Raw genomic sequence first — 26832 nt, forward strand, 5'->3', positions numbered from 1 at the left:
TAATCTCATGACTTTTTGCTATTTGCCTCCTGGTGACCAGCCTATCTTCTATGTTCTAACACAGTATGAAATCCTGGTGTGGTGTTTTCTATAATTTCTTGACTAAAAAGGGCCATACCTAAGAAACTGAGCAGGATACCACTGTTCTGTTCTGTTCTGTTCTGTCATGGCAAATCATGGAGTTGTCAGTACACCTCTAGCCCTATAATGTAATGTATATTTTGCTATATTTAAATTCAATTCACACACTCTATAAGCTGTTATATGTTAGAAAAACCCCCCAAAAATATTCCAAAGTGAAATGACATAGATTTTCTTGAGCTCAAAAGCTGCATGACTGTAAAGCAAAAGCAGGAGTGTAAGAAATATAAATTGGCTTGTAGATATTACACAGTGATTAAAGAGAGAAGAGAGGTGAAGCATGGCAGTGAAGCATTTCAGCAAGTAACTAGCGCCTTGAGTGAAACAGAAATATCTCACCACAGTATCTTCATTAAAAGCATCAGCCTTTCTAACTAAGGAATATGAGTTAGTAAAATGCATTTGACCTAAAATGTTGTGAGTTTAACAGGAACACAGAGGTACAGCATTTTTACTTAACTGTAATTGTCCTTAGTTAAAAAAAAAACAACTCATCATGATAAAGATCTACATTCTGACTTCTAGAGACCTGTTTTCTACAGCCAAGGGTCCTGTATTTTTTCTTAAGCTACAAACAAGTCAACTGCATGCCATATATCTCACAGATGACTGAAAGTACTTTCAAACCATGGATGCACACACCTTATGCTACAAGCTTGCAACTTGGCAAAATAAAGCATTAGCAGATTCATTACTACATTAGCTTTTGTTTGGTAGAGAGTTTAAAGTAATGCCTAAGTGTTTATTAATACAAAAATGAGAGTTTATGTATAAATATGTAAGTATCCAACATCTGCATGACATCTTTTGTTAGCCCTAACTCTACTCTTAATACACTAAATAGAGACAGATTTTCAAATCTATTCAGTAAATTATGCCTAACAATTCTGGAAAAGACAGAGGGAATTCTGCATTGGACGATTAATATGCAAGTGACACTGGAGCTGGCAAGCAATCTGAACTTGGAAGACTGAGTCACTGTGCAATAAAAACTTGTTGAAATGTAGTTATAGGATCTCAACAGGTGGCTGTCACAGATGTAATTCCTCATGTTTGATAAATGAACCAGAGTATTGCCTTGTCTCTCACTGCTCTGAGACTTCAGGTTCAACCAGGATTCCTCTGGCCTTAGGATCTCCAGACAGACCCTCCTGGCTCACCCACATAGGACTTCCTCCAGCTAATTCCAGCTGCCCAGGCTTGGGGTCAGCTCCTGAGCTTCTCTGAGCATGGCTCTCCTGGAACACTCACACCAACTGCAGGAAAACCCCCATGAATACATGCCTCCACATATGTGTGGTCATAAGTCTGTTGAGTCTGTTTTCTCTGATAGTGACAAATTGACTGAACTAGGAAAAAGTTGTGAACACAAGTTTTCATTTCTGATTACTCCAAATCACTCCTGAGACTAAGATCAAAGTCTCTGAATAAATCCAAATCTTCCTGAGCATATCTTGATTTATCTCCTGAACAACTAAGTTTATCAGTCCAAATTGCTTTCAACACTTTTGGGGTTTTTTTTCTGCTTTGGAAAATTTCTTCCCCTGTTAAATTGCTCTCCTGGCAAGAAGCTATGGTTTGCGTTCAAGTATTCTCAATTCTAAAGACCAATCTTGAGATGAAATGTTTCTGGCTTGGAAAGCAAATGCAAATGCCTTGTTAGCAAAGGTGAATTTTTAGAGAAATATAAAACATGGAGCAAGTTCATGACTATGTATAATCAGTTGGTACTGACAAGTTTTGTGCATACAAATTTTGTAGATTCTTGCAATTCCATTCAAAAAATTTTCATTTTACTGCCACTTTGCAAAGCAAGATATTATTATTGATAGTCAGATCTCATACAATACAAAAGGAAATTTTCTCTCATGCAATCAACAGTTTATCTGCTCTCTTTATATTCTTCTGTAAGCCTGGAAGGCACAATACCTTGGATGGTCTGCATTAACTCAGAACTCGTTGGAAATGTATTGAGAATCAACTATCTAACACATTCAGAGTAGGGGGGAAAAAAACAAACAAAAAAGCCCCATATTGGGATGGTGGACACAGCCCATTTATTTGCAGTAAAAAGAAGGTCTATTTAGCAAAATGAAGCTGTGACTGTGGAGTAATGTAACACACTCGTGTTCACTTAATCTATCATGTTCAGCCCAACCTGGGCTGCTTTACATTTCCTCTGACAATTCCACACCACTGTCAGCACAAGGATAACAGCATAAGCTACAATCATAGTTTTTCTAGACATGCCTGCCTTTTGTTTGCAAAGTGTGACTCCTGAAACTTTGCATTTCACTATTTCAGGGTAGCCACAGACTTGCAGATGGATCTATGGACAGTGCTGGACATTGTCACTGGCACAAACACTTCTACTGCAGTTTTCCATCCTCTAGTTTCCATCCTCTAGTTTCCATCCTCTAGTTTTCCATCCTCCTTCATTTGTTCTTGCCTTTGGAAGACTAAGCCTATACGACCATGGTTTTGGAACCAACTTCTGGATGACTCCTCCCCACGCCCTCCCCAAAAATAAAATAATTCCCCAGAGAACTGAGAAGGCCCAACTTACTTGCTGCATTGTAGGTGAGTGTAAAGCAGACTGGACCTGCATTGGTAGCTGGTTTCCAATGGACTGCTGCATTGGGATCGGCTGGTGCTGCTGGATGTTGAGATGCTGGTGCAGAGGGGGGCTGATCTGGAGCGGAGGAGGAGGGGACACAGCCATGTTTGCTATGGAAACAGTCACTGGCATTTGGTTGTTGGGCTTGGGCGCTATGTTCCTGGGGATATTGGCATGCATGGCGGTGATGTGGGGATTCATTCCTGGTTGTTGGTGGTAGTGGGAACTGAGGTACAGTGCAGAGTGGGCCTGGGCAGGCCCATGAAACACTGACTGCTTTGAATTCATCATCTGAGGTTGAGGGGAGGCTTTAACATCAACAGGTTCGCTGTAGCTCTGTTGGAGAAAACAAAAATCAGAAATTGCTTAGACGTTACCAAATATAGCTGTTCTATCCCCCTGAAGTCTGTTTAAGTGCCACACAATAAGCAAACATTTATCTGGACCATCAAATTTTGCTTGAAATGGAGTTTGGTTATTACTCTAGAAAAATAATTAATCCCTTTTCACTTTGCACTTTTGCCTTCAACATTGTAAAAAAAAAAAGTAATTTAGGTCCTTCATTTCCTGGTCTAGCCTGGCATTTTCTTTATCCAAACTTGGAGCTGCCATCACTGATCTAATATCTTACACAACCAAGGCAACCAAGCCTGACACATGTTTTCACATAAGCAGCCACTATTATTGTCCTCAGATTCCATGGCCTAGTTGAAAAGGAACATTAGGAGGGTGGGTTACTGAAAAACTCTGTAGTGATTTTTGACTTGCCCTATTTTTCCATCTGCAAACCATGGACAAGATTTTCAAGATCTTTTACCATATACATTGATATTGCTAATAGTTATTTATCAGTTATTTAATGTGATGAAGAGGCTAAACCCCACCCTCAGCTGTTCTGCTGCATGGAACAAATACACTAGCTGCTGTGTCAATCCCTTTATTTTGAAATATTTTGTGTTGGAATGCTATCCATGCCATCAAACATATTACATAGGCCATGCATTAAGAGAAATAGAAATACTCTGAATAATTTCTCTTTTAGCAAAACATGCTTTATTAATCCAAAAATTCTGTTTAAAACTTATAGCTATATAAATGTTAGCCTGCACTAGATATAGGGGCGTTATCTTTAGTCTAAAGCTGGAAGAATACTACACAGATATGAGAAACTGCAGTTTTCAGAAATATTATGGTCGGTCCTGATTTCTTAAAGTTACTAATAATAAAACTTGTCCATGAATGAATATGAATTTTAATAACATTTTTGTTCTAATATTTATAACTTGCTACATTTGGTTAAACTCAATTTACTCAATTGTTTTCATACATTTATTTTCTTAGCTATCTGGAGTGCTAACTGTGTGCTCAAATAAATGAGAAAAAAATTTAAGAATTAACTCACATGTGCTTATAGGTGGGAATCATAATTTGAAGTTAAGTCATACTGGGATTAATAGTCAGTGAAAGGTGAAACATGCTGGGAACAAAATGGCAGAAATGTCCCTCTGGAGAAAGTCACTTTGTCAAAACAAGGCTTAAAGTGGAATACAAGCCCTTATTCTGTGATCTCCGTGTCATGTTTGCTCAGTTTACAAGCCAGAGTAAGTTTCACGTTACTCTCAGCACTCCAGGGTCAGTGAAGTCTATTTGTATTCCTTCTGATCGATGCACCATCACCAACAATCTGTTGACACGAGCGCTGCTGAAATTGCTTCATTATATGCAATAATGAAGATGAGAATGATAACTTCCTTCTCCCTATGTGTAACTGCAGTTCCATTAGCAAAAAAACCCTTGTTTTCTCCAGTAAATTAAGGCAAATTAAATGAATATGAAAAAATTAATGCAAATCTCTGTCTCTGTGGATCTGCCTAGCTCTGCTCACATGTGGGTGTACACGTGTGCAATATATATTATGTTCACATTTGCAGGATTCAGATGCTGACATAAAAGCCTGAAAGTAGCTGAAAAATCTGCCATTATTTGGATATTATTTTTTAAACATTGAATTAATGTTCATGAAAACATGGGAAGAATTTCCCCCCCTCTTCCCAGTTGTATTTTTAGAGCACTCCTGAGTGTAGAAGAAATGATGGGCAGGTTTACTGAAATTTCAGCAATTCAGAAGGTTTGTTAATTAGCAGCATGGTCAGGAGACTCCTCTTGGGTGTCCCATGCTTATTACACATTACAGGAGGAGCAGGTTGTGTTCTTTCTTGAGAGACTTGGAATTTTTTCTGAGAGCCCAGTCCCCTCATGGAAACAGTTTGTCTTTCCATGATGCAGCTGGCAGGCTCTCTGTGGTCCAAGCAGGGATAATTGTTCCTGAAGTGTCTAAGGGCAAATTGGCTAAACTAACCCTCCTGGAGAGGTGAGTGCTGCAAAAAGCCTTTGCTGACATACTGATACACACTTCTATTTCATTTTTCACTACAAAGATGCTGCCATACACACCTTTAACAAAGAAACAGGGAACCAATCTAATTACTGAACAATTCTGAGTTCACACATAAGTGGTGGATGCGTGGCCCACACTGATAAAATTACAGACATATAGATAGTATAATTTGATACTTTAAATGCAGAATTATGTTAAGAGGAATTGCAGAGTCTCTGGTCAGAGATAAATAGCACTTATTACACCTCTGAGAAGAGCTCTGCAAAATGATCAAAAGGGACAGTTTCAGTTGTCTCAAGCTATGAATCAGCTTTCTATATGTTTCACCATCTCTTGATCCAGTAAAAAGCAAAACACTTCAGCTTAAGAGCAAGTATTTTGCTATAACTTAGGATGCTTTAAGTCATATGTGATCTGAAACCAAATTGTCCAATATCAGTGGAAAACACATCAATATTATCAGTTACTGGACTCTTGATAAATGAACCCATTAAATGCCATTCTTCAGCATACTGTTTTTTCTGCAGTTAGGTCAGAAATACATATTTTGTAAGTATTGCTGGACCTAATAAAATAGGTGATGTCAAGTATTTCAGCTTTGTGATATCACTTTGCTGTAAAATATAACAAGAAGCATGCATGACACATAGGTCAAATTATGATTTTGGGCTCAATTGCTGTTCTCACAGACTAGAATGGGCATTGCACTGGTCCTGTGCAGTATCAGACAGTCTTAGACAAGGACTTTTATTATGGGTAAAAATTGGAATTAAGAAAGAATGTCCAATAAGTTCTTCAAATGCACAGTTACATTCCCTACTCTGCAGGTTGGATTTCAGCCAATATTCTCTTGACTTATCCAAGGAGAAGAGCACACAACTTAAAAAGCTCTCCCAAATCTCTAATTAATCTGCCCCAAGCCAACAGAGACAATTTACATCACTAATTTATAGGATGAAGTTCTAGGACAAAATTCAGATATATGCAGTGGAGACCAAAATTATAAATCCATACACACAGGCCTCCAAACACTGGGGCCTAGTAAATCCTAAAAAGTCTTCTACTAGACATGCAGTGAGAAGATCTTCCACGTTCTAGCTGAAGAATGGTGGTGCACACCCACCACTAGAGGGTGACAGAATATTACATTTAGTTAATGGCAGGTGGTATTTTACACATCCATTAGGGAACATACACTAGGGTGACAAATTAGTTATTTGTAACAGTCCTTTATGTTCTTTGAGTGGCTTATACTTGTTCTGAGAACAAGTTCAAGCCTTACTGTAAATCTTAACATTCTTCATAGTCTAGGAGAAGGATTTCCTATGGACCCGTCTGTCCTTCTAACATCATCACCAAATACTATTGTCTAAATTAAATAATAAATAAAAAACAAACAACAAAAACTAAACTCAGAAGGTGAAGACAAGGCAATGGAATTGTATAGAGAAAGTATGACTGCCCTTTAGGCACAACACAAATTCCCTTCCCATCCCCCCCAAAAGAATCTATTGTTTTACTGAAACACAAAGAAAAAAGGGAAGAACATTTTGAAATCCCAACAGAAAGATAATGAAAGTAGGAGAGATATAGGAAAAGGGACAGAACAAAATAAGTACTACTGTAACTTTAATGATAACAAGTATAATTATATTAACTAAAATTACTGGTGGTGCATGACCCTTGGTCCACAAAATTATGGACCACAAAACACAAATTTATTTCTATAATATTTTCAAGGAAGTCTGTGATGATGCAGATGAGTGCTGTTCTGAACAGAAAGTGCTCAGGGTGGATAATTTTGCACAAAGTTTGGAAAGTGTTGAATCAAGTTATTCCCCACGATTTTCACCAAACTCATGATCTCCCTTCCAATTTTAGTGCAAAGAGAGCTTTCCCATGCACTTCTATTCCCCAGCTGTGTGCCAAAGCTCCTCATGCATTATTGCCAAATTAAAGAATTCGATTAGGAATAGGGCGTTAGGCATTGCTCACTTAGTTGTGCCATTCTTTCCTGAAGGGAACTGCCCTGGGCCTAGTGATCATTCTTATCACACTGCATTCAGGCACAGGGAGTGTGTCTGCTCCTTAGAGGAAAGTGACATTGAGATTTCACCCTATTCAACTCTCCCTGTGATTGAGAAATTATTTTTGGTAAAGACATCCTGCTCAATTTAGCTGTCTTATAGGAAAAAGAAAAAGCCTAGATGATGCCATTTTGGTATCTCCATATCTTTGGGATATAACCTGAAAACCTGGAAACAATTTGAAAACTCACACTTTAGGTTCTGACCTATGTATCTGTGTAACCAAACAGCTCTTGAAACCTACATATGGGTATTGGTTCTCTTTCTAAATTGTGTCTGCCTTCTGGCTACTGTTGGAGATTGCAATCCCATTTCTGTTTGAACATAAACATCCATGTGGTTGAAAGTAAAGCAAGAACATGTTTTAACAAGGCAGTACTCAAAGGGCCTGGTCTTTAGACTACTGAATTTAAAGGAAAATCTATTATTAATTCAAACAGAATTTGGATCACAGCCCAGCACTGTTACTGTTACTTAAGTATTAATGTCAGGATGTCCATTTCATTTTTCATGAAAACCAGGTAGGATCTGACTAATAGAGGCTGAGAATCACTCCCAGCTGATGATCACTCCTTTTGACCTCTGATCCATAAGAAGCATGCCTGGAATCTACAAGTGCCTACACTTATTTCCATTGTTAACATGTTAATGCAGTTTTCGTTAGAAATGTTGCCAATAAGCAGGACTACATAGATGTATTTCCAGATGATGTATATGGATATCTTCCACTTACATAATTTATACATGCTTCATATCCAGAATTCTTTTCTGCCATAGAATAATATGTGGGAATTAAATATGTGGGAATTAAATATGTGGGAATTACAATAATTTCACTCTAGTATGCAGTGCTCAACTAATATTGCTGCTTGCAATGTGAAACTAAAAAGTCAGTGTTGTCCCAAAGAAACCAGAGGTGTTCCATTTAGAGAGGAAAAAAGTTTTTTTTTTCTTGTTCTATTGATTTCAGAAAATTAATGATCAAAGCCTTTCAGTTGGAGCAATATAATTTCAGTTGTTTACAGATGAGATATTATCAAAATGCTTCTTTATTAATAACACCAATTAAGCTCTCCTTTGTAGTAAAGTACTCAGTAAATACATTCAGAACATTCAGTAAATGTTCTTGGTACTACTGGATGCTTATGTGTCCTTTAAATATATGCTGAGAAACCTCCTCAAGGACAAAGCAAGCCTTATGGCAATATGCAAACAACAAACAGTGTAGGCAGCTTTACTTGTGGGCAAACACAATATATTCCAAATTCAGTTTTTTTTTTTTTTTTAAAGCCATAATGGTGTAACACAGGTCTATCTTAAACCAGAAACAGGTGTTTCTCTTTAAATAAAAAATGGAAGTTTGGCCTCCTCTCTCTACAGACTGGAACATGCACTATGTGAGGATTTCAAAGCCTGGAAAAGAACTAAACCTAATTCAGGTTTTACATGAACATGTATCATAAACCAATGTGGTTGCCACACTGTCTCTTTCCATGACAGTGCCAGGCTCACACCTGGTGACTGTGTCTGTCCTTGAGGAATTCAACAATCTTCAGACTCTGTGACCAGAATGAAGGTTACATTCAGGAAGCAGCAGTGATTATGTCAGCTGGTACCAGGATGATCCAGGCTGTGCAGGCTGTGATCAAACTTAGGCAGGCCTGACTCAGCTTGAAAATGAGTTCTCTTCAGTGCTGTGACATTACAGAAGCAGATAGAAGGAAATTGGCTGCATATTTATGCAGCTCCTACAAAGCTTACCTAAGCTCAAGTTTGCATCTGCTGTCTTTGCTGTCTCTTTGGTGGAAAGAGTATCTTGAATTGTTTATTCCTTCTCTCAGCTTTTCTGTGTTCACATAATCCTGTCTGCTTGTAACATTTTGGACATTTTAGGTGACTTCCAACCCCAAGCCTGTCCTTGAGAAGAATCCCTTTCCCTAGCTTGCGTGGGCTCAGCCATTTTATTAATACCCCTGTGAAGATGCTTATGAGAGAATGGCTTCTCTCCAGCACTGTTTCTCCTTCTTCTTAGCTCTTTAATTCCTGCAGAGATCCCTTTGATTTAACTCTCTCCACTCCAGTGCATAACTCATATGCATATTTGCAGCGCAGCTGCCTTCCTACCTAAGCCACAAGAGGATCTTATCAAATGACATTTCCTATTTTGTTAATTCCAGTCACCTATTGCAATAACAACATCTAGGACCCCAGAGAGTTCAAAAAGCTTTTTGACACATTCTTGATGTTTCAGAAACAAAGGAGTAAGCCATGGGTTGTCATCTATAATTAGTCAAGGTGGCTCAGAAGAACATCTTCAAATCTAAATATACATTTTGTCATCATCTACAGGGGATTGTCATGGATTCATTTAGGATATGTAAGTAAAAATGGATGTTTTATGAATGTAACCTGGGTACATGTGATAAAGGATATGCAACTTTAATTTGATACAAGTGTTTTAATTCCCCAAATGGAAGCACTAGGCTAATAGTGAAATCTAGTTTTATTAACTCATTTCAAAAACAAACACAGTTCCTCTTCAAATCAAAATCTGGCTTCTATCAAGATGAAAACATTTCTGCCACTTTTTCTGCTGGCAGAAATTCTGTGAGAGCATCTCTCAGCTTTTGCACTGCTGAATGTAAAGTATCACATGATTTAGCCTCAGATCAAATTCATGGAACTAACTTAAATATAGTTTGCTCTTTATTTTCAGCTGCAGTAGATCATTGGTTTCCTTGCTAGGCAAAAAAAAATGCTTGGACTTGTGTTATGATTAGATAATTCTTTTATAAATACACATTTATTTAGCAGATACTCTGATGCATCACATATTTGCACATAAAGGATTCAATTTACAATTCTTTAAAAATTTCTGACTACATCATAATAATTCCAGAAATAATGAAAGAATGAGGTATCACAGAAGCATGAAGCACCTGCTTTGGAAGCTTTTCATTACAGTTTTTCTATCTAGTGATTCTAATGGAAAAAGGTAAAACTTGTATGTGTATGTCATCACTCTGGGACCGGTTTTGCTTTAAGAGAAATATTGCCATATGCCTTATAGCACTTGTAGCCACCAAAAAAAATATCATGCATCAAACATAACTTTATTTTTTATTTATTCTTTCTCTTATGCTTTCACGGAGAATAGCCTAACTGGTTAATGAAATTCCAAAATCATCTGCATGGACTAGGTCGAGCTATAATGTAGGAAAAGCTGTTCTCAGCAGCAGGTGCCTCTTTGCCAGCAGCAGAAAGGACGCTGCTCTCCTTGCATGCAATAGCCAACCTGTTAAAGCACTGACCAGGAGACAAGACAGTTCAGTCACTAACTCTGGTCAAGAGATATTAAAAACTTTATTCCCAAAAGAAATGTCCCAAACCACAGCAGCTGCTCATTTCAGGGAGAAGTGAGCCAGGATACAGTGCCCCCCTTCATCTGAAGCTTGGCCACTATGAAGTGATGCAGTTACAGAAAACAAATTGTGGAGAGAGCACACCGGCACATATGCATTTATTTAATAGTTGGGAAATGTTTGATCAGGGACACCTAATATATCTTTTTGGTTTTTTATATGTTAGGCAAGTGCTCTCCCACATACATATATGAAATTGGAAACTAATATCAATTTCATCATTTTAGTTTTGGCTTATTTTGGGAGTTTGATTTTTTTTTGTTTTGATTTTGTTTGCTTGTTTTGTTAATTTTTGTATTTATTTTTTTCCTTTTCATGGTCTCCATATTGCTTTTTACAAGAAAGTAAAATGTTTTCATTTATGTCCACTGCATTTTTAAGAGACTTGAATTCCTTAGGCTGATCATTTTTATTACACCACGGGCAATGTAACAGATACTTTGGGTCCCTGGAACTCTCTGGTTACAAATTGCTGGGCTAATGGCATTAAGGCAAAGTCAGCCTTACAGATATGACCTTTAGTTTTCTTATGAACCACAATTGCAAGATGATGGACTAGGAAAAGCTAAGTCTGCCATAAGTTTCAAGAAGCAATTTTACATGTCCAAAGGATTTGCACTGTCCACAAAACTGAAAAATGTCCAATGTGTTCACTTCAAAGTCAAATGAGGACACCACTTTGACTTAGATACAGCATCAGAGTTTTGAAATATGCCTGAGTATTTTGATATTGAATAATATTCCCCTTGCTGAGAGGTTTTAGCTTCAGCCATAGTCACAAATATATATCTTCATGAAACTTGAAATTGTGGAGAATTAAAGATTCATCGAGTCAAAAAGAATAAAAAAGGGACAAAAAAATCTTTTTTGTACTACTGAAACAGATACAGTTGTACTGTTATAATTAACACATATATATGAATCAATGCACATAAATATGTTATGCATGCTGAATACCTACCATATATATATTTTATAAATATTTTTATAAATTTTATAAGTTTTATAAATATTCATAGGTGAACCTATGTAATATATGAAAGTATTTTACATTTACCCATATACATCCATATTAAATATATATATTTGAAAGATGCAGCAAAACCTCTAATGTCAGCCAGAAAAAAGGCTGGTTAAGCTAGAAAAAGTGCTTGTTTTATGAAAAAAAGTAAAATTGCAATTCACAGCATTTTATGTAATGCTGTACAAATTACCAGATATCAGAGACTGCATTTCTGGACCTGAATAGTACTAAAAGTTGCAACTGAGGGCAAATATAAAGACACTTGTTTACAATGCAAAGGCTTAGTCAGTACTATAAGCAATATGGCAATTTGCATAGCAGAAGATATAATGCTTTGTTATGTGTTTTTACTTTACCAATCAATTCTCACACACATGAAAAAATTCAACAACATATCAATTTCAAGCAGTATAATAAAAAAGGAGAAAATACAGGAAATAAAATTATAAATGAATGGGAATTAATGCATACTGACATATTTATACAATTATATGTTTACCTTATTTACTGAGTGGTGGCCATACATGTCTTATAAAGACATCATGAAAGCATTTAGAAGTTTACTAGAAATGGGCTGGCAATCCTATTACCTGAGCTGCTGGTGACACTTCCACTCTTTTCAGCTATGATTTTGTCAAGTAACACAGTCTGATATGATGCACAGTATGGGTGTGTGTGAGCCAAAGTCCAAACAGAACTGCTCAGCTCTCTAAACAATGAACAGGGAGGGGAGGAAAGAAAAAAAATCAGAGTAAAGGGGCAAGGAGCTGAGTGTCATGGAGCAGGCCACTCCCTCCACCTGATTCTCCACATCCACCCCAGAGCTTGGTAGGAACACCAGTGTTTCTGAATGCCACTATTCTGCTGTCAGGCAGAGGCTAGGAAGTGTCCTGGCAGCAGGAGTTCTACCTTGTTCCTCTGTAATCTTCTACTTTGACTATTCTGGAATCTCAAATGGCTAAGGTGGGTGCCATGAATTCAGTTCCAAGTCTGGACTACTGAGGTAGAACATGGCATATGTCCAGTCCTTGCTTTTCAGAAAACAGAAGACTTGCAATTAAATGCGGAAAAAACATGCACAGACTCTCATAGGCTCACTAGTTTAAAACCCAGTAGTACTTCATGAAAAAGGCAGCAGAATCAGTCAAAAAGATAGGAAACAGGAAAAGCAGCTGCTCTGGGAGGTGTAAGGCACCTGCTGAGCTGGACAGAGGGGACCTGAGCAGAACCCTTGCCTACTTGTGCCTGCCTCTTCCTGCAGACAGACACCTCTAGGAGGGGATATGAAAGAAAGTTTGATAATTGGATAGCTTTTGGATAGCCAAAGCCTATCCTGATGGGATATGAAGCATAACTGAGTATCTCACAGCTGCCACCCCGAAGTCATTGGAGCTCTGCTATGAACATGAAGGGCTTAATATTTTTCAAATACTTTGAAAAAAAGATGTTCCAAGGAGAATACACAAAATTAATGAGAACCTGATTTCACAATTGTGTTTGAAAATATGGACTATATAAACTTCTGGTCCCAAGCATTAGTGAGAATTTCTTTACACCAAAGCACCATTGGGATGAGCAGCACATTCTATAAAGCAGTAAGGTTAAACAACATGCAGTAAATACAACTCAGGAGGACCCAGAGTGAACACCTGATTATAAATGTGAGGTACCACAGAGTGAGGCACAAAGCACAAAATATAACTGTAAGCAAATCACTAATATGGTAATAAAGAATTTTTGGAAAAAGTGTGTTACTTTTGGCATGTCTAAGCTTTTGATAATGAGGTCTTGGAATCTTAATAATACCATCTAAAAGTAGTTTTTATGGATGGTAATGTAGCAACATCAACATAAAAGACCATTTTGACTCCAAATAACCTTAATTATGTATTATATATATTCTCTCATGCTTACAGGCTTGTCTAAAAAACCACAACTCTTCTGGTGCCATATAAATATTTAATAATGATAATGTAGAATATACTGATATTATATTACAAATGGTTATTTTACATCCTTATTCCAAAATGGACTTGCTTTTGTTACATGCCAGCTCTTTTAGATTCACTGAGTGTGTTCATGGGAATAAGCAATCAGTACTCAGCTTCATTAAGTTTATATTTTTATACTTTCCACACTAGAGGAAAACATTACATTATGGGCAGAATTTAAATAATTGCTTAAAAGTTAAGAAAATGCTTCAGTGCTTTTCTGACTAACAACAAATTTGAATATTTGCACTAATGGATTAATGCACTGAACTGATCAAGAGTCTTCCAATTTTTTTTCTAAAAAAAAATTTCAAAAAAATGCCATAATATACTCTTTTATTGTTTAAAAAAATCACATTTTTTATATTGTGCATTTCAAAATTAAGCCATGAAAGAGTGTTACGTAAATAGTCCATGATGTACTGAATAATGATAGTCAAGTTATCTTCTCAAGTGAAAAGCTGGGTTAAAACTGGAATATTTTGAGCTTTTTAGACCTATTTTTGCCAATAAGCAAGCTATTTCAAAAAGATTTGCTTGTGCTCACATGTTACTCTTTCTGAAGGCAATGATTATTTCTGGAACCAAACAGTCCTAATACAGAAATGAAAGGTATACTGTAAATAACTTTAATTAAATGCAGGAGTATTTAAATGGCAGCTAAAAAATGGAAAGTTATAGGACAAAACTCTCAAAAATTAATTAGGTGGCAGCCATATTTCAGACTTTTAAATTCAGAACAAACACTGACCAAATACAGAGATAATGCAGAAGCATGCATGAAAAGTCCTTGCATGGCTAATCATATAGCAAATCCTCTGAAAAATTAATATAGTATACAGTGTGCAGAGCCCCAAAAATATTTTGAAACTAACCAAGAAGTTCTTCTCATGCCCTATATGCCAGTCCTTCATACTGTGCTCTTTACCTCAAAAATTGATTTTATTTAAGTAAGAACAAAATTTATCTAAATTTGTTTCGATAGACCCAAAGCAAGTGGTTCTAACTGGTATGATTCTGAAGTTGCTCAGTGGGTTTTTCACATTGACACAGTATGGTTATTTCACATTCTTCTGCACTGTAATAGACATTTAATGTAATAGACATTTAAAACTCTATTACAAATTCTAAAGAGCCTACTGCAAAATTATAGGCACTGAGAATGTTTGAATAAATCTATTTAGAAAATTGCTACTGGCTGTCTATTTGGTGTGTTCCAGTAAAGAATGTTCCACCATTGCCTTAGTGGTGGCCCATGCCGTGCTCACAATGTCTTGCTGGACATAAAATGGAAATTCACATTTCTTACGGAAATCTGCAATATCATCTGATCTTGACTATTTCGGTCTTGTGATTGCAAGGTAAAAAGCAGTAGTAAAAAAACCACAAAACCAAACCCAGGCATTTTGTGTGTGATATATATTTTTTCCCTTATCGGTAGCACAGTGGCTGCCTGGCACGTTTGTTATATAGAGGTCTGTTTGCCACTACCTCCTTCCCCTGTTGAACTTACATGTTACTCCCAAACTGAAGTGCTGTCCTGATGACCAGGAGGGAAAGGATATCTTTATGTGGACAGATGACTGTGTTTATTGAGCATTTGCAACTTAAACACAAGTTCAAGGTGATAATAAACAAGGCAATTTGCACTAAATACTGCGGTGCTGAGCTGAAGATGGTTTGCAATATGTCACTATATAGATGTGTGTATGTATATACATCATGTGTTACCTTGGATACAAGGCTTGCTCTGTAGGCAGCTAACTGCTTCAGATATTCCTTCTTGGCAGCTTCAGTTTTCTTTTTGTATACCTAAAAACAAAGAGTGGCACATTGGTAAATTAATCTGGTTTTGTTTTTATATATCACTCGTGTGTCTCTATGTCTTTTTAAGTAAACAGCCTTTCCTCCTCATATTGCTTAAAGAGTGAAATAATAAACATCAAATATTTTAAAGAAAATATTATTCCAACTGTGAAACACCATTTAACTAACCAGCAGTACTGAAAAAACAATATCCCTCATAGCACCTCAAGTTTAATTGCTCAAAGTGAGGTGTAGGTTGCACTTTCAAATGGGACCTTTGGGGATGGGGGAAGGTGGGTGTGACCCTCTCTGCTGGCTTCCACCTGTGAGACCAGTTAAAACCCCCTGAGGAAGACAGGAATTTGCAGAAAGACATTTGAGCTAAATGAAGGAGGAGATGACAGCACCACAGATTAGCCAGGAGAATTCCTCTCTTCCCTGGCTGAACTGTTGGGGGCAGTCAAAGAAGTTCATGGAGCTGCTAAGGATAATAAATGTTAGTCATTATTCCAGTCTTGATCCCATATTGGTCTAATTAACTTCTCAGAAGCATGGATCTATTTCTGTACATTTCTCTCAACTCACCAAATTATTTTAAATGTGGCATGTGCACAATCTCATAATAGATTAAAGACCTTAATGAATCACTTCAATTTTGCCCAGATTTCAAGACCAAAACTGACTATCTGCAGGGTTAAGCAGGACTTCATAGCACTACAGTAACATGATGTTACAAAAGCATGTATGGATATTTAGGGTTGAAAGCTCTCAGGAGGAGAACCAGGTTGTGACCCATGGAGCCTAGCTAATGACTTGCTGTTAGCCATGTCACTGACAGATTTAGGAACAACTCAACATTTCTGTTTGCAAATATTGTCATGAGTTTCTCATTACTTCATGTTTTGGGTTTTTTCCTGAAAGGGTAGATTTAGGAGTCATGCATGCATCTGGGCTTCATGTAACTAAGCAGGACTGACTCCTCATCCTTCTTGTTGAAAGGAGAAGTTTAGAAAATATCTAAAGGTTTAAAAGTGAGGGAGAAAAATAAAGGGAAATAAAATTTACTTTTTCATTGTTGTTATATTTAATGATTTTTAAGTCACGTGCCAAAGGTTAATTCACATGTGGACGGACATTTGGGGTTCATAATATTGCACAAAATGAAACTGCAGCTTTGTGTATCTGTTGTCCACTTCTCCAGCCAAATGCACAACCTGGGCACCTGTTGAAAGCCCCCATGTTGAAAGTAAAGACTGTCCACCTTCCCCCTGCCATTCCTCACTGCCCGGTTAACTGGGCTATTGACTCAAAGTTAAAAGACAGGCAAAGCTATTTAGGAGGAGAATTTTGGGGTGTTCTTCTGAATTCCACAGCTAAAAGCACACATGAACATCTCCTCCCTAGAAAAATAAACTTTAGGGAACTTTAAAGCGCTCTCTTTTGATCTTCCAATGCTTCAGTAAAACCTGCAGTCCTGTAAATGGAGAGGACCTGGCAGCACAGAGTGTACACACACAGGACAATACAGTTGCAGACAACAAAGGGAGAGTGGTAATGTCAGGCTGGAAGGATCCAGTACAAAACCATTTTTATAAAGAATGTACTCGTGAAACAATTTTTTGTTTCACTAACGCTTTACTTTCAGACACAGAACAAATCTCAGATACAGGCTGGCAAAACTCAGAGGCTGCCTAAAAGGATTAAAGATTTTGCTTCCCAGGGAAGCAAAAGATCATAATGGAAACAGAGAAGTCTTAGGCTTCAAAAATTGTAACTATAAAGACAGAGAAGGGAGAAGATTGGTTTTAGCTGTGCAACTGTATCTTTGCACCCTTGTAATTTCTCCAGATTAAGATAAATATGTAGTGTTTGTTAATCTCCTACTGTTCTGCAAATAAAAAAAAAAAGGTAGCAATTTGCTTTTTAAGTTGTAATCATTTGTGATTATTAGGGGAATTACTATTCGTTTTGAAAACAAATAAGAAATTAGTCAGCAGTCTACTAAAATTAATTCAGGTTGACCTACAGAACAAAGACTAAGTTATACTGCTTTGTATATTGCAAGGCCTCTGCATCACCCTGATAGCCAACTTAAAAAACAGCTGAACAACAAATTTTACACAGAACAATCAATGTTCTTCAAAAGATCATGTATCTACTGCTTCCACATTGGGTTTTATTTTGCATTACACAAATATAAAAAATAGACACTCTTGCTGTGCTCTACAGTCACAGCATAATTGGAAGAGTCCTCTGAGACCTGACTTTTCCTGCAAATAGTAATACTGCACAAGGTTAACTCAATAATATGAAATTAACAACAATTCTGGAAATCTCCACCTAAAACATCACTACTTCATAGAAATATCATCAGACAGTTGTTATTTAATTATGTCCTACCTATGCATCTACCATGTTCAGTGTACACCCTGCCTTGCCCTCTTTTGAATCTTTTGGTGAATGAATAATAATCACAAGAACACCATGTCTTCCCTGGCACAATAAAATGCACTGATTTAAGAGGAGGTCATTATAGTAAAAAATATACTTTACTTTACTGGGTGGGAAAAATTTTAGATTACCTCAGCCTGCTTTGAGTTTTGCATTGGCTAGAATGGCTCCTGCAGGCTGGCTGGCCTGGAAGGTCATCAGCTCACCCCAGTTTGTCCCTGGAAAAGCATTGGTGTGTCCTCTGAGGCAAACAGTTTGAGCTTTCACTGTGTCCTTCCCAAGGTGCCCAGTGCTTAGGTTAGCACACAAGTAGGCTGATGATCCTCATGCTGGTTTTGGAAATTGATTGGTCATGGCCTAGACTAAAAATTAGGGTAAATTCTGCCTTTCTGAGAAGTGAACACTTGGTAACATAAACAGCAACAAAGTCTGCTCTGGTCAGCAATATTTCTCTCTGGAGGTAAATGAATGTGGCCCTGGCAGTGGTACCAATTCTCTGGCTCTGTTCTGGACTGGACCTGCACTGGGGGTTTATGAAGGCAGGGCAAGTGGGGAGAGTCTTCAGCATGTGCAGCAGTGCCTCAAACAGGTATGAACAAGTCAGATGCTTCTCTCAAACTATTTTATTTTTTTTTTTTCTGCAGCTGTGAGAATTTTTTAGCCCTCAGGCTTAAATATTTTTGTGTTGTTGTAAGTATAAGGCTTGTATTCTTGCAGCACATCTGGGGAGGAAAAAGACTTGTGTCATCATTCAAGTGTGCTCTAGAAAACAGCTGAAGGTCTTTTGAGCTTCATGCTTAAGACAGTGCCAAATTATCAAGCACATCATATCCAATAATACAATTAACATTTTCCTGTATCATAAAGCAGAGTTCTGTTCACTTGCTTATCTATACTGTAGCGTGGGAACATTTAATTTTATTTATAGCATCTTAGAAATCTCCTATAAGGTCATTTTCTTGTCCTCTGTCAAGCAAGCAACAATTATTAAATAAGTAATTTGACAGGAAAATATAGCTATGGAATTAAGTAATTTCCATTTTGCTTTAATTCGATTAACATGATAATTGAACGTCAACTGATTGTCACTCAGGCAGCATATTTGTGTCCTTACACAGTATTTTATTTTCTATATTGTCCCAGTTGTGGAAAAAAATGAATGTTGGCAGAAAAAGACATCATTTTGTATATGCAGGGTGGGTCAGTTTAATTTATTCTTTTTCTCTTCAGCATGTTATAGAAACCCCAAAACACCATGACTGCCTACATTTATCTATAAATGGAACTTGCTGGCATTATTTTCCTACTGTGCTTCACACACGCAAATGCAAACAGCATAATACACAGGTCCCCATTTAATTGCACTTCCAAGGTAGCTTCAAGTTCCCTTACACTGCGCAGCAAAGTGTGTAAAAAGCAGCGAGCACAAACCCCTACTTTGTGCATATAAATATAGATATATTATGTATAAATATAAATGTAAGTAGAAATAGAAATGGAAATAGAAGTAAAAATAGAAATTAAATAGATAACATATAATAATACAATAGATATAATATATAACATATAATATCATATAAATCACATATATAATATATAATTTGAATGAGGCCACTAGGAAAAATTAATGCCCTGGGCTCTCACAAGTTGGTACCAGCCCCCAGGCCATTGCACCAGCAACATTTAGCTCAGGTTTCCTGGGCTGCCAATGTATGTGGGCCACCAGAGCTACTGCAGCAAGGACCAAACTCTACTTATCAACAGTGATTCAACAGTGATACACATCCCTAAACTGAATGCATCCAAAATTCCACATGGAGATAGAAGGGTGGCAGGTTATAGGACAACCACTCACAAATACTAGATTCACCAAATTAAAGCCACAGTAGAACTTAAGCACTTTTGCTTTATGCTGTCAGATTCTGGTCATGTTTTACTTTATGTATTTTAACTGCTTTTCAGTTCTTGTCTTTTTGGATCATAAATTCTTTGAGGCAGGCTTTATGCCTCCTGTGCTTTTCTATGGGCTCTATAATATGAAGTTCATTACTGATAGATAGATAGATAGATAGATAGATAGATAGATAGATAGATAGATATAGTTGAAATATACCTATAGTGTCTTTAGCCAGGATTGTGTTCTGGTTAGCCATTTTTTCACAATGAACTTCCTCTAACTTGCTTGTGGAGGATTATCAACAAGTCACAACACAGTAAGCAGCAGGATTACTACCCTGTCACTTGCGGCTTGCACCCTTATTGCCTGAGGGGAACAAATCTCCCTTCCCCCAGTCATCACAAGAGCTCAAACAGGCACTCAAATGTCTGCAACCACATCCTCAGTTTTGACTATCAGATGATAATGGAAAATTATTGCTTGGGACTGCAGTCCCCTTTGATTCTAGAGACGATCCTAGACTTGGAGACAGTGAACTAAACTGACTCATAATTTTAGAAGAAAAAGACACTTTCAGAATTTGTGTTTTATGGAAGTCTGCAAAAGCTCTGTGTCTCCTAGATGACAAAGCAAATTACAAAGAACCATGCTACTTCCGTGGCTTTGCCTAAATAGATGGTACAAGGATGACAAAGAAAGGGAAATTTTCTGTTTATCTTGTGGATATTTCTTTAGAGCTGAGAGTTGCAAGCAAGTTATATTTGTCTTTTTAAAATGATGTAAAAGTGCCCACATTTGTTTTGGTGGAAGTGTTCCAGAAACCCCACAAAACAGTATATGCAAAAACAGTAAATCAAAAAGCAACATGACTGATTCTGTATTCTTGGTCTCTGCAGTGTTATATCCCATGGGAGTGTCATTTTCACGGACTACAGTTACAGGAATGTCATCTGATAAAATACAGTAGGCTCCAATCCAAAATTAAATTCCACATTCAGATTGTCATTCCTGGCCCTAAATATTTCAGCTCATAGAGAAAGCTTGTATTTTTTTCCAAGTGGGAGACATATCTCTAGTTTTAATCTCCTGATTTTGTATCAAAGGCACCTAGAGCTGCACACACTCATCTAAAATGTGGAGAAAGATATTCCCACAGCAGTCAGAAAAAAAAATCCTCAGAATTGCTTAATGGACATTGAAATATATTACCATTTGATTTTCAATCTAAGTACATACAGTAACAAAGAGGCCCAGGGCTAGCTATATGGCTCAGTAGTCTCTTAGACTGTAGAGCATGGAAAAGACACTAATGACTTATTAGAGGCTTAGGGGAAAGAATTCTGTCTTTCTGGCATGTGGGGGAAAAATCACAGGCCAAATTCAGCTCTAGCACAAACAATGAGACTCCTGGAGAACACTGGAAATTGCAGCCATTTGTGCCAGGCCTAAATAATTTGACCTTACAGTCTTGATGCTTTCAGCTTACAGCAACAGGACTGCACACTTTATCAGAAACACACTGGATGAAAGTTGAGTACAAAACAAGTGACATTAAACACATGATTTATCTGATGATTATTTCCACCTGCTGGTACTCTTTTTTTTTTTTTTTTTTTTTTTTTAAAGGATGTGAGTCTGAATGGAGATATAATAATTGGGCCTAAATCCAGTTTTGTATGCAAATGACATAAAAGTCGTGTTCCTATGGAAGTCAAATGTATGGCTAAAAGCTGGGGAAGAAGAATAAGCTGAAAATTAAATCTAATATTTATGCACATTTCTACAGCAGTATTTGAAACCCAGGGTCCTTTTGACCCATCTGCTTCCAAGTACAATAAGAAAGTGGAGTTAAAGTCAACATTTCATAACTCAGGGGCCTTGTGCAATATTTCTCTAGGAGCCAAGGTTGTTTTGTACTGCAAATGGATGTTAGAAATCCACCCGGAGCAGGGGGTGTCTGGTGTTCCCTGTGACTGTACAGAGGGCCTGAAACATCTCCCCTCTGACCTCAATGGAAGTTAAGGGGTTCAAGGACTGGCCATGTAGAAGCAAGAGTGGAAAAACCTGAAGATATAAATTTACTAATGTGTAAATAGACATGAGTTGTATCTGCACATAGTATGTGCCTATTATTGGCCCGTTTGTGTTCCAGCTCATTAATGATGCTTTCATTCCAAATGCTTTCAGAGGAAAGGAGAAGGAGAATACACCAGGATGAGGATCAGTTGTTTTGAAATCTTAACACCCCAGCCTAGACCTTCAAAGGGTAGAGATGCAATTTCAATAGAGGAATCTGTAAACAAAAACAGTGCATCTCCAAAACACTCCTAAGATGCAAGACTGGTGAAAGCACATAGGTGCAAGTAGCTGGGAGGAAAGATGTAACGTTGCTGTCTGTTGTGCCTCTTCCAGAATCCATTTTGCTTATAATTCACTTTGGCAGTGTGCACACACAGATGTGCCTTCTCTTCCTATTCTCATTTACAAAAATAAAACAAAGCTAAACCTTGTGTGGTTGTTTATCTACTAAACTGGAGGTACATTCTCATGCTCTTACAATTGTGTTAGTTACTCCTTGGAGATTGCTTCATTAGCATGGAGCAAGGAAGTGTTTCTAAAGGGAGAATGAGAGGTAGATAAACAAGTGCCTGTGTGAGTACATCAGCATGTATAAGGGAAGAAATGAAAAATTTGTTTTAAAAATGCTACTGACTACTTTGACCTCATGGTGTGCACATCTGAAGCTGTTTCAGCAGCCAGTCCCCTGAGCTGTCTGACATCCTGTCACAGAGTACCCCACATGCATGGCAATGCCATGGGGACACGATGGCTCTGCCAGCCATGGGGTGGGTGATGTCATCTGTCATGTCAAGGGATGGGATGCCATTGGGAGGAGGATCTAGGTTGGGCATTCCCAAAGGACCGGTGGAGTCAAGAGCTCTTGAAACACTGATCTTGGATCCACTTTGATCTGACTTGTGGTGTTTCACACAGAAGCTCTGGAAATATGAGGTGTTGGCCAGCATTGTTTGCATATCCCCTCCTGATCTACCTGGTCATCCCAGCAGTGAATATGTGCTGCTATGTCTAAAACATCCCTGTGGTCAAAAGAAAAACTTATTAAACATGTTTTGTTATTTTTCATGGCCAAATTAGTCTGAGTTCTTTTAGAAACAACATAAAAACCCCTGAAAGCTTGGGGGTTATAGTGAAAATGTTAACAGCAACAAAAACATTGACACTAATGCACAGGGACTTAGTTTTACATAGGTATTGGCAACATACAATCCAATTCCATCAGATATTAAAGAATAAACTGCAGCTTTTATCTAGTGGGTCTTTGAGCACCAATGAGGAGTAAATGATTTGATTTTGTGAGCTCGGAGAATTTGTCAGCTGCCTCATATGTATAATTCTGGCTCTTCATATTCCTGCTGCTTCTAATTTAGCAGGACAGGCTCATAATTGAAGCAAATTAACTATTTACACTTGCCACTTCTACCAGGGGAAGAGGACACATCAGCAGGAAAGAATGAGTGGGAAATTAAATTCTTCCCACTTGTGTCAGATCTGCCCTTATATAAACACATTAACAGTAATTTCATGAGGCGTCAACCGTAGGAATAAATACTGAGGGATAAAATAATGAGGTGTTGCTATTGAGCTGAACTGTTGCAGCTAATATTACTGTCTATGAATTATGCAGCCTGAAAGAAAGCATCTGTCATAGCACTCAAACAGTCACTTCACCTGCTTCTTCTGATTGCTGAGTTTTGGGTGAATCCCTCCTTCTCCCAGCTGTAGGACCAGGGCAATGTTGAAGCAAACACACAGGAACACATACACACACACAAGTATGTGTTCTATGAACTGAGCTGTTCATAGGAGGCCAAATTAATTCCTACTAGAATTCCAGTTAAGTCACCGAAGTAACACCAGAGATTAATTTTGTTGAATGTTGAATAGACATTCAATTCCATTTTTAGAATAACAGAACATTTATTAAGGTCTTTGGCTGAAGTTTTAAAGTTACACTAATGTAAACAAGAACATTTTGTTTGTAATTTGCCACATCTATTACAGCTTTACTAGGACTCCAATTAGAAACTTAAGGTTCATTTAGTACATGCACATCTGGTACTGATTTAAAATTACTTTCCTTTTTCATCTAAGGACAGAAAATGACCTAAATAGCCTTTTTACCCAGTTTAAACCAGCGTTCTGTCTGAAAGCCAGTGACTCGACCATTTAGCATGCTGATCCCTTTTTCCTGGGGGCTGTTTATCTCCCCTTTGCAGTAAAAAAGTGTGCAAAGGGCAAAGATGCACATATATAAGCCATAGAAATGGGATGCACAGAAGAACGGTACTACAGAGAAAACAGTGTTTGTGATCATAGGAGAGGCACTGGAAAAGTCACTGAAAAAAATATCCCAGTGCTATGGCTACAGCATTGAGGAGAATGTACCTCAACACACTACTGCTACAGCTGCCTACTGTTCACAGATTTATTAATCTGAACAATTTTAGAAAGCATTTACAGTGAAAAATGAAGAACAGTGCCTGCTTCTGATCATGTTTAATTATTGCACTCTATCCAGAATTTGAGAAGTCCTTGACAAAGTCCACCACGACCACTGAACTCCCTTTAACTTCTAGACTCTGTAGATAGAGTTGGAAAAATAGAATAAAGGCACACACCAGCATTATTTGCAAATGGACTTTTTACATACAGAAATTAATGGGAACATATGATTCAAAAATTCAAATATCTTCATATGATAAATTAAGAGGGAAGTACACTGGTATCTGCTTTAGTCTAATGAATTGCATTATTCTCATAGTGAGAGTATCAGAGTGCAACCCAATTTAAGCATAACCCTCCCCTAACTTCAGTAAGGCACCCACAGTCAGGTAGTTCATAACACCATTTCCTTTTATGTCATTCAAATCCTATTTTCTCAAATAACACTTTCCTAGTTCTTCACAGTTTGAAAGACAGAGGTGGTTATAGCACAAGGCTTTTCAATGTGCCAGGTTATCAGAATTTTGTTGCAGTCTTGGATATATATTGCCCTTAGGTCATTATTGTACTGAGTTTCTATATTTTTATTTATTCTGTGGTCAATCTTCAGGAATAAACAAGAAGAATTCTATGCATTTCAGAAAAAATGGCTCAGATCACAGTAACAAAGAAGATTTCATTTTAGCATGAAAACATGAGGCTATTCTTTCTCAAAAGCTGCATTATGTTCTACTTTCTGATTCATTTATATTTACTATTTAAATAGGAAAAGGAGTTCCAATTCAGGAAACATAATTTGGAAATATATTTCTATTTAAATTCCAGAATAAGCATTAGCTTCCAAAACATAAGCCAGAAGCTTTATGATAATTGAATCCTTTTCAATAAGTATAATTCATCAATAAAGTTGTCCTCTAATGATGTTATTGTTTCTTTATTTAACTATTTTTGAATTTCTGAATCTTTCTCAATGCCAAATACCAAATGCTACATTAATAATTTGTATTTTTTAGAGTCCAATTTTCCTACCAGAGACATAGATTTCATAGCAGTTACTAGTGCTCTGGATCTGAAAAATTAAGCCTTTAAAATACAGGCTATCTAGTCAGTTAAGATGTCGTGTAATCATTACTATTAGATCCCTAATGGAAAAAAAATTAGTTTAAATTTATTGTAGAAAATAGGATTGCCAATTTTATTTTTTTAATGGGAACTATCTTTTCTTATTTTTGTACAGTGCTAAATTAGAAAGGGCTTCAGCCTGGAATTTTAAAAATGTGCTTAATAGATGATAATGGATAGGCAAAATGAGTAAAAAAGAAATGAAGATATGCTAACCCAAACTTTTTAAAGAACTGGCTTAAAAAACATAGTTGCAGGCATTTTTATATGCATGTGTCATATGGATTCAAAAATGCATCACTCATCTGTGTTTCAACTTAGATTAACAGCAACAAGATATGGAAAAAAAAATTGTTCTGTTCTTACATCATAGGATTTATTCAAATTTTGCTCTCAACCATGAATAGGAAATTTAAGTTAAGCTGGAAATTTAGGGTTTCATGCATTTTTGTTACACATTTCTATGGAAGAGCTTTAATATTTTGATGGTAGTACTCACAATGACAAACTTGAAAGAAATGTGTATTTTATGCATTTAACAGTCTTTTAGGTTGGTCTTTGCTGGGCATATTAAAAAGGGAAAAGAAGATACAACACGAGAAAACAACTGTAATGTGCCAGCCCAAGTGACTTTTCTGATACCTGTGTTCAGAAAGTTACTTTTCTTCCAGCCAAACCTTCCAAACGCTGGCCTTATTCATTGGTAGATGAAGATAACAAGAGGTTTTATTTTATTTTTTTTAGTTAGTCAGTGAGTGCCAAATCTTGATTCTTTTTACACCGGTATATTTAGCAACGATCTAGATGTACTTACACTACCCAGCTATTAGCAAAGTAACCTTTTTATTTTTTCCAAGCACAAATAATTTTACCTATCAATAAATCATTAAAAAGTTTTCTTTCATTCTTAGTTTTTTAACTGCAATTTTGTAATAACAGTGCATGAATGAAGGAGATTCAGTTCATTCCCAGTACTTTTCCGCTCTCTGTGCTAACATCAACCCCAGTCCAGCTCTCCTGTAGCCAATATAACTCTCACCCAGAACATCCTTTCCTTCCATATATGTTTCTTTCTTAAAGTTCCCTTTCCTTTATCAATCCAATCCATTCTGATGGCAGTTAGTAAAATGTAACCAACTACAACAAGAAGAGCAATGGTATGCTACAGTGAGGACCCATGGTATTTGCCAGCCGTCACCACTTCAATGTGATGAGCTTCCAGAGTTGCCCACTTTTACACAGCTTTGCCTGACTTGGAATTATTTCTGCAACGTTTCAGGTCCAGCTCTGCTGGCCTCGTTGCAGAACCAAGTCCTTCCATAGAAAACAGAAGCAACCTTGGGAAGTGATTT

The 26832-nt window shown here is 37.2% G+C and overlaps 1 protein-coding gene across 3 annotated transcripts in view; it reads right to left on the bottom strand.

The window, feature by feature from the left end:
- TOX (thymocyte selection associated high mobility group box) overlaps window positions 1-26832 on the bottom strand; it is a 224964-nt gene that overhangs the window by 10486 nt on the left and 187646 nt on the right. For all 3 annotated transcript variants that reach the window (XM_005479326.4, XM_014264592.3, XM_014264586.3), the window contains 2 exons: window positions 15412-15492; window positions 2708-3094 (listed from right to left, as the gene is read on the bottom strand). In XM_005479326.4, coding sequence (XP_005479383.2) covers window positions 2708-3094; window positions 15412-15492 — 468 coding nt within the window. The remainder of the gene's footprint in view (window positions 1-2707; window positions 3095-15411; window positions 15493-26832) is intronic.

This window comes from Zonotrichia albicollis, chromosome 1 (assembly GCF_047830755.1).
Source record: "Zonotrichia albicollis isolate bZonAlb1 chromosome 1, bZonAlb1.hap1, whole genome shotgun sequence".
Classification (NCBI taxonomy): Eukaryota; Metazoa; Chordata; class Aves; order Passeriformes; family Passerellidae; genus Zonotrichia; species Zonotrichia albicollis.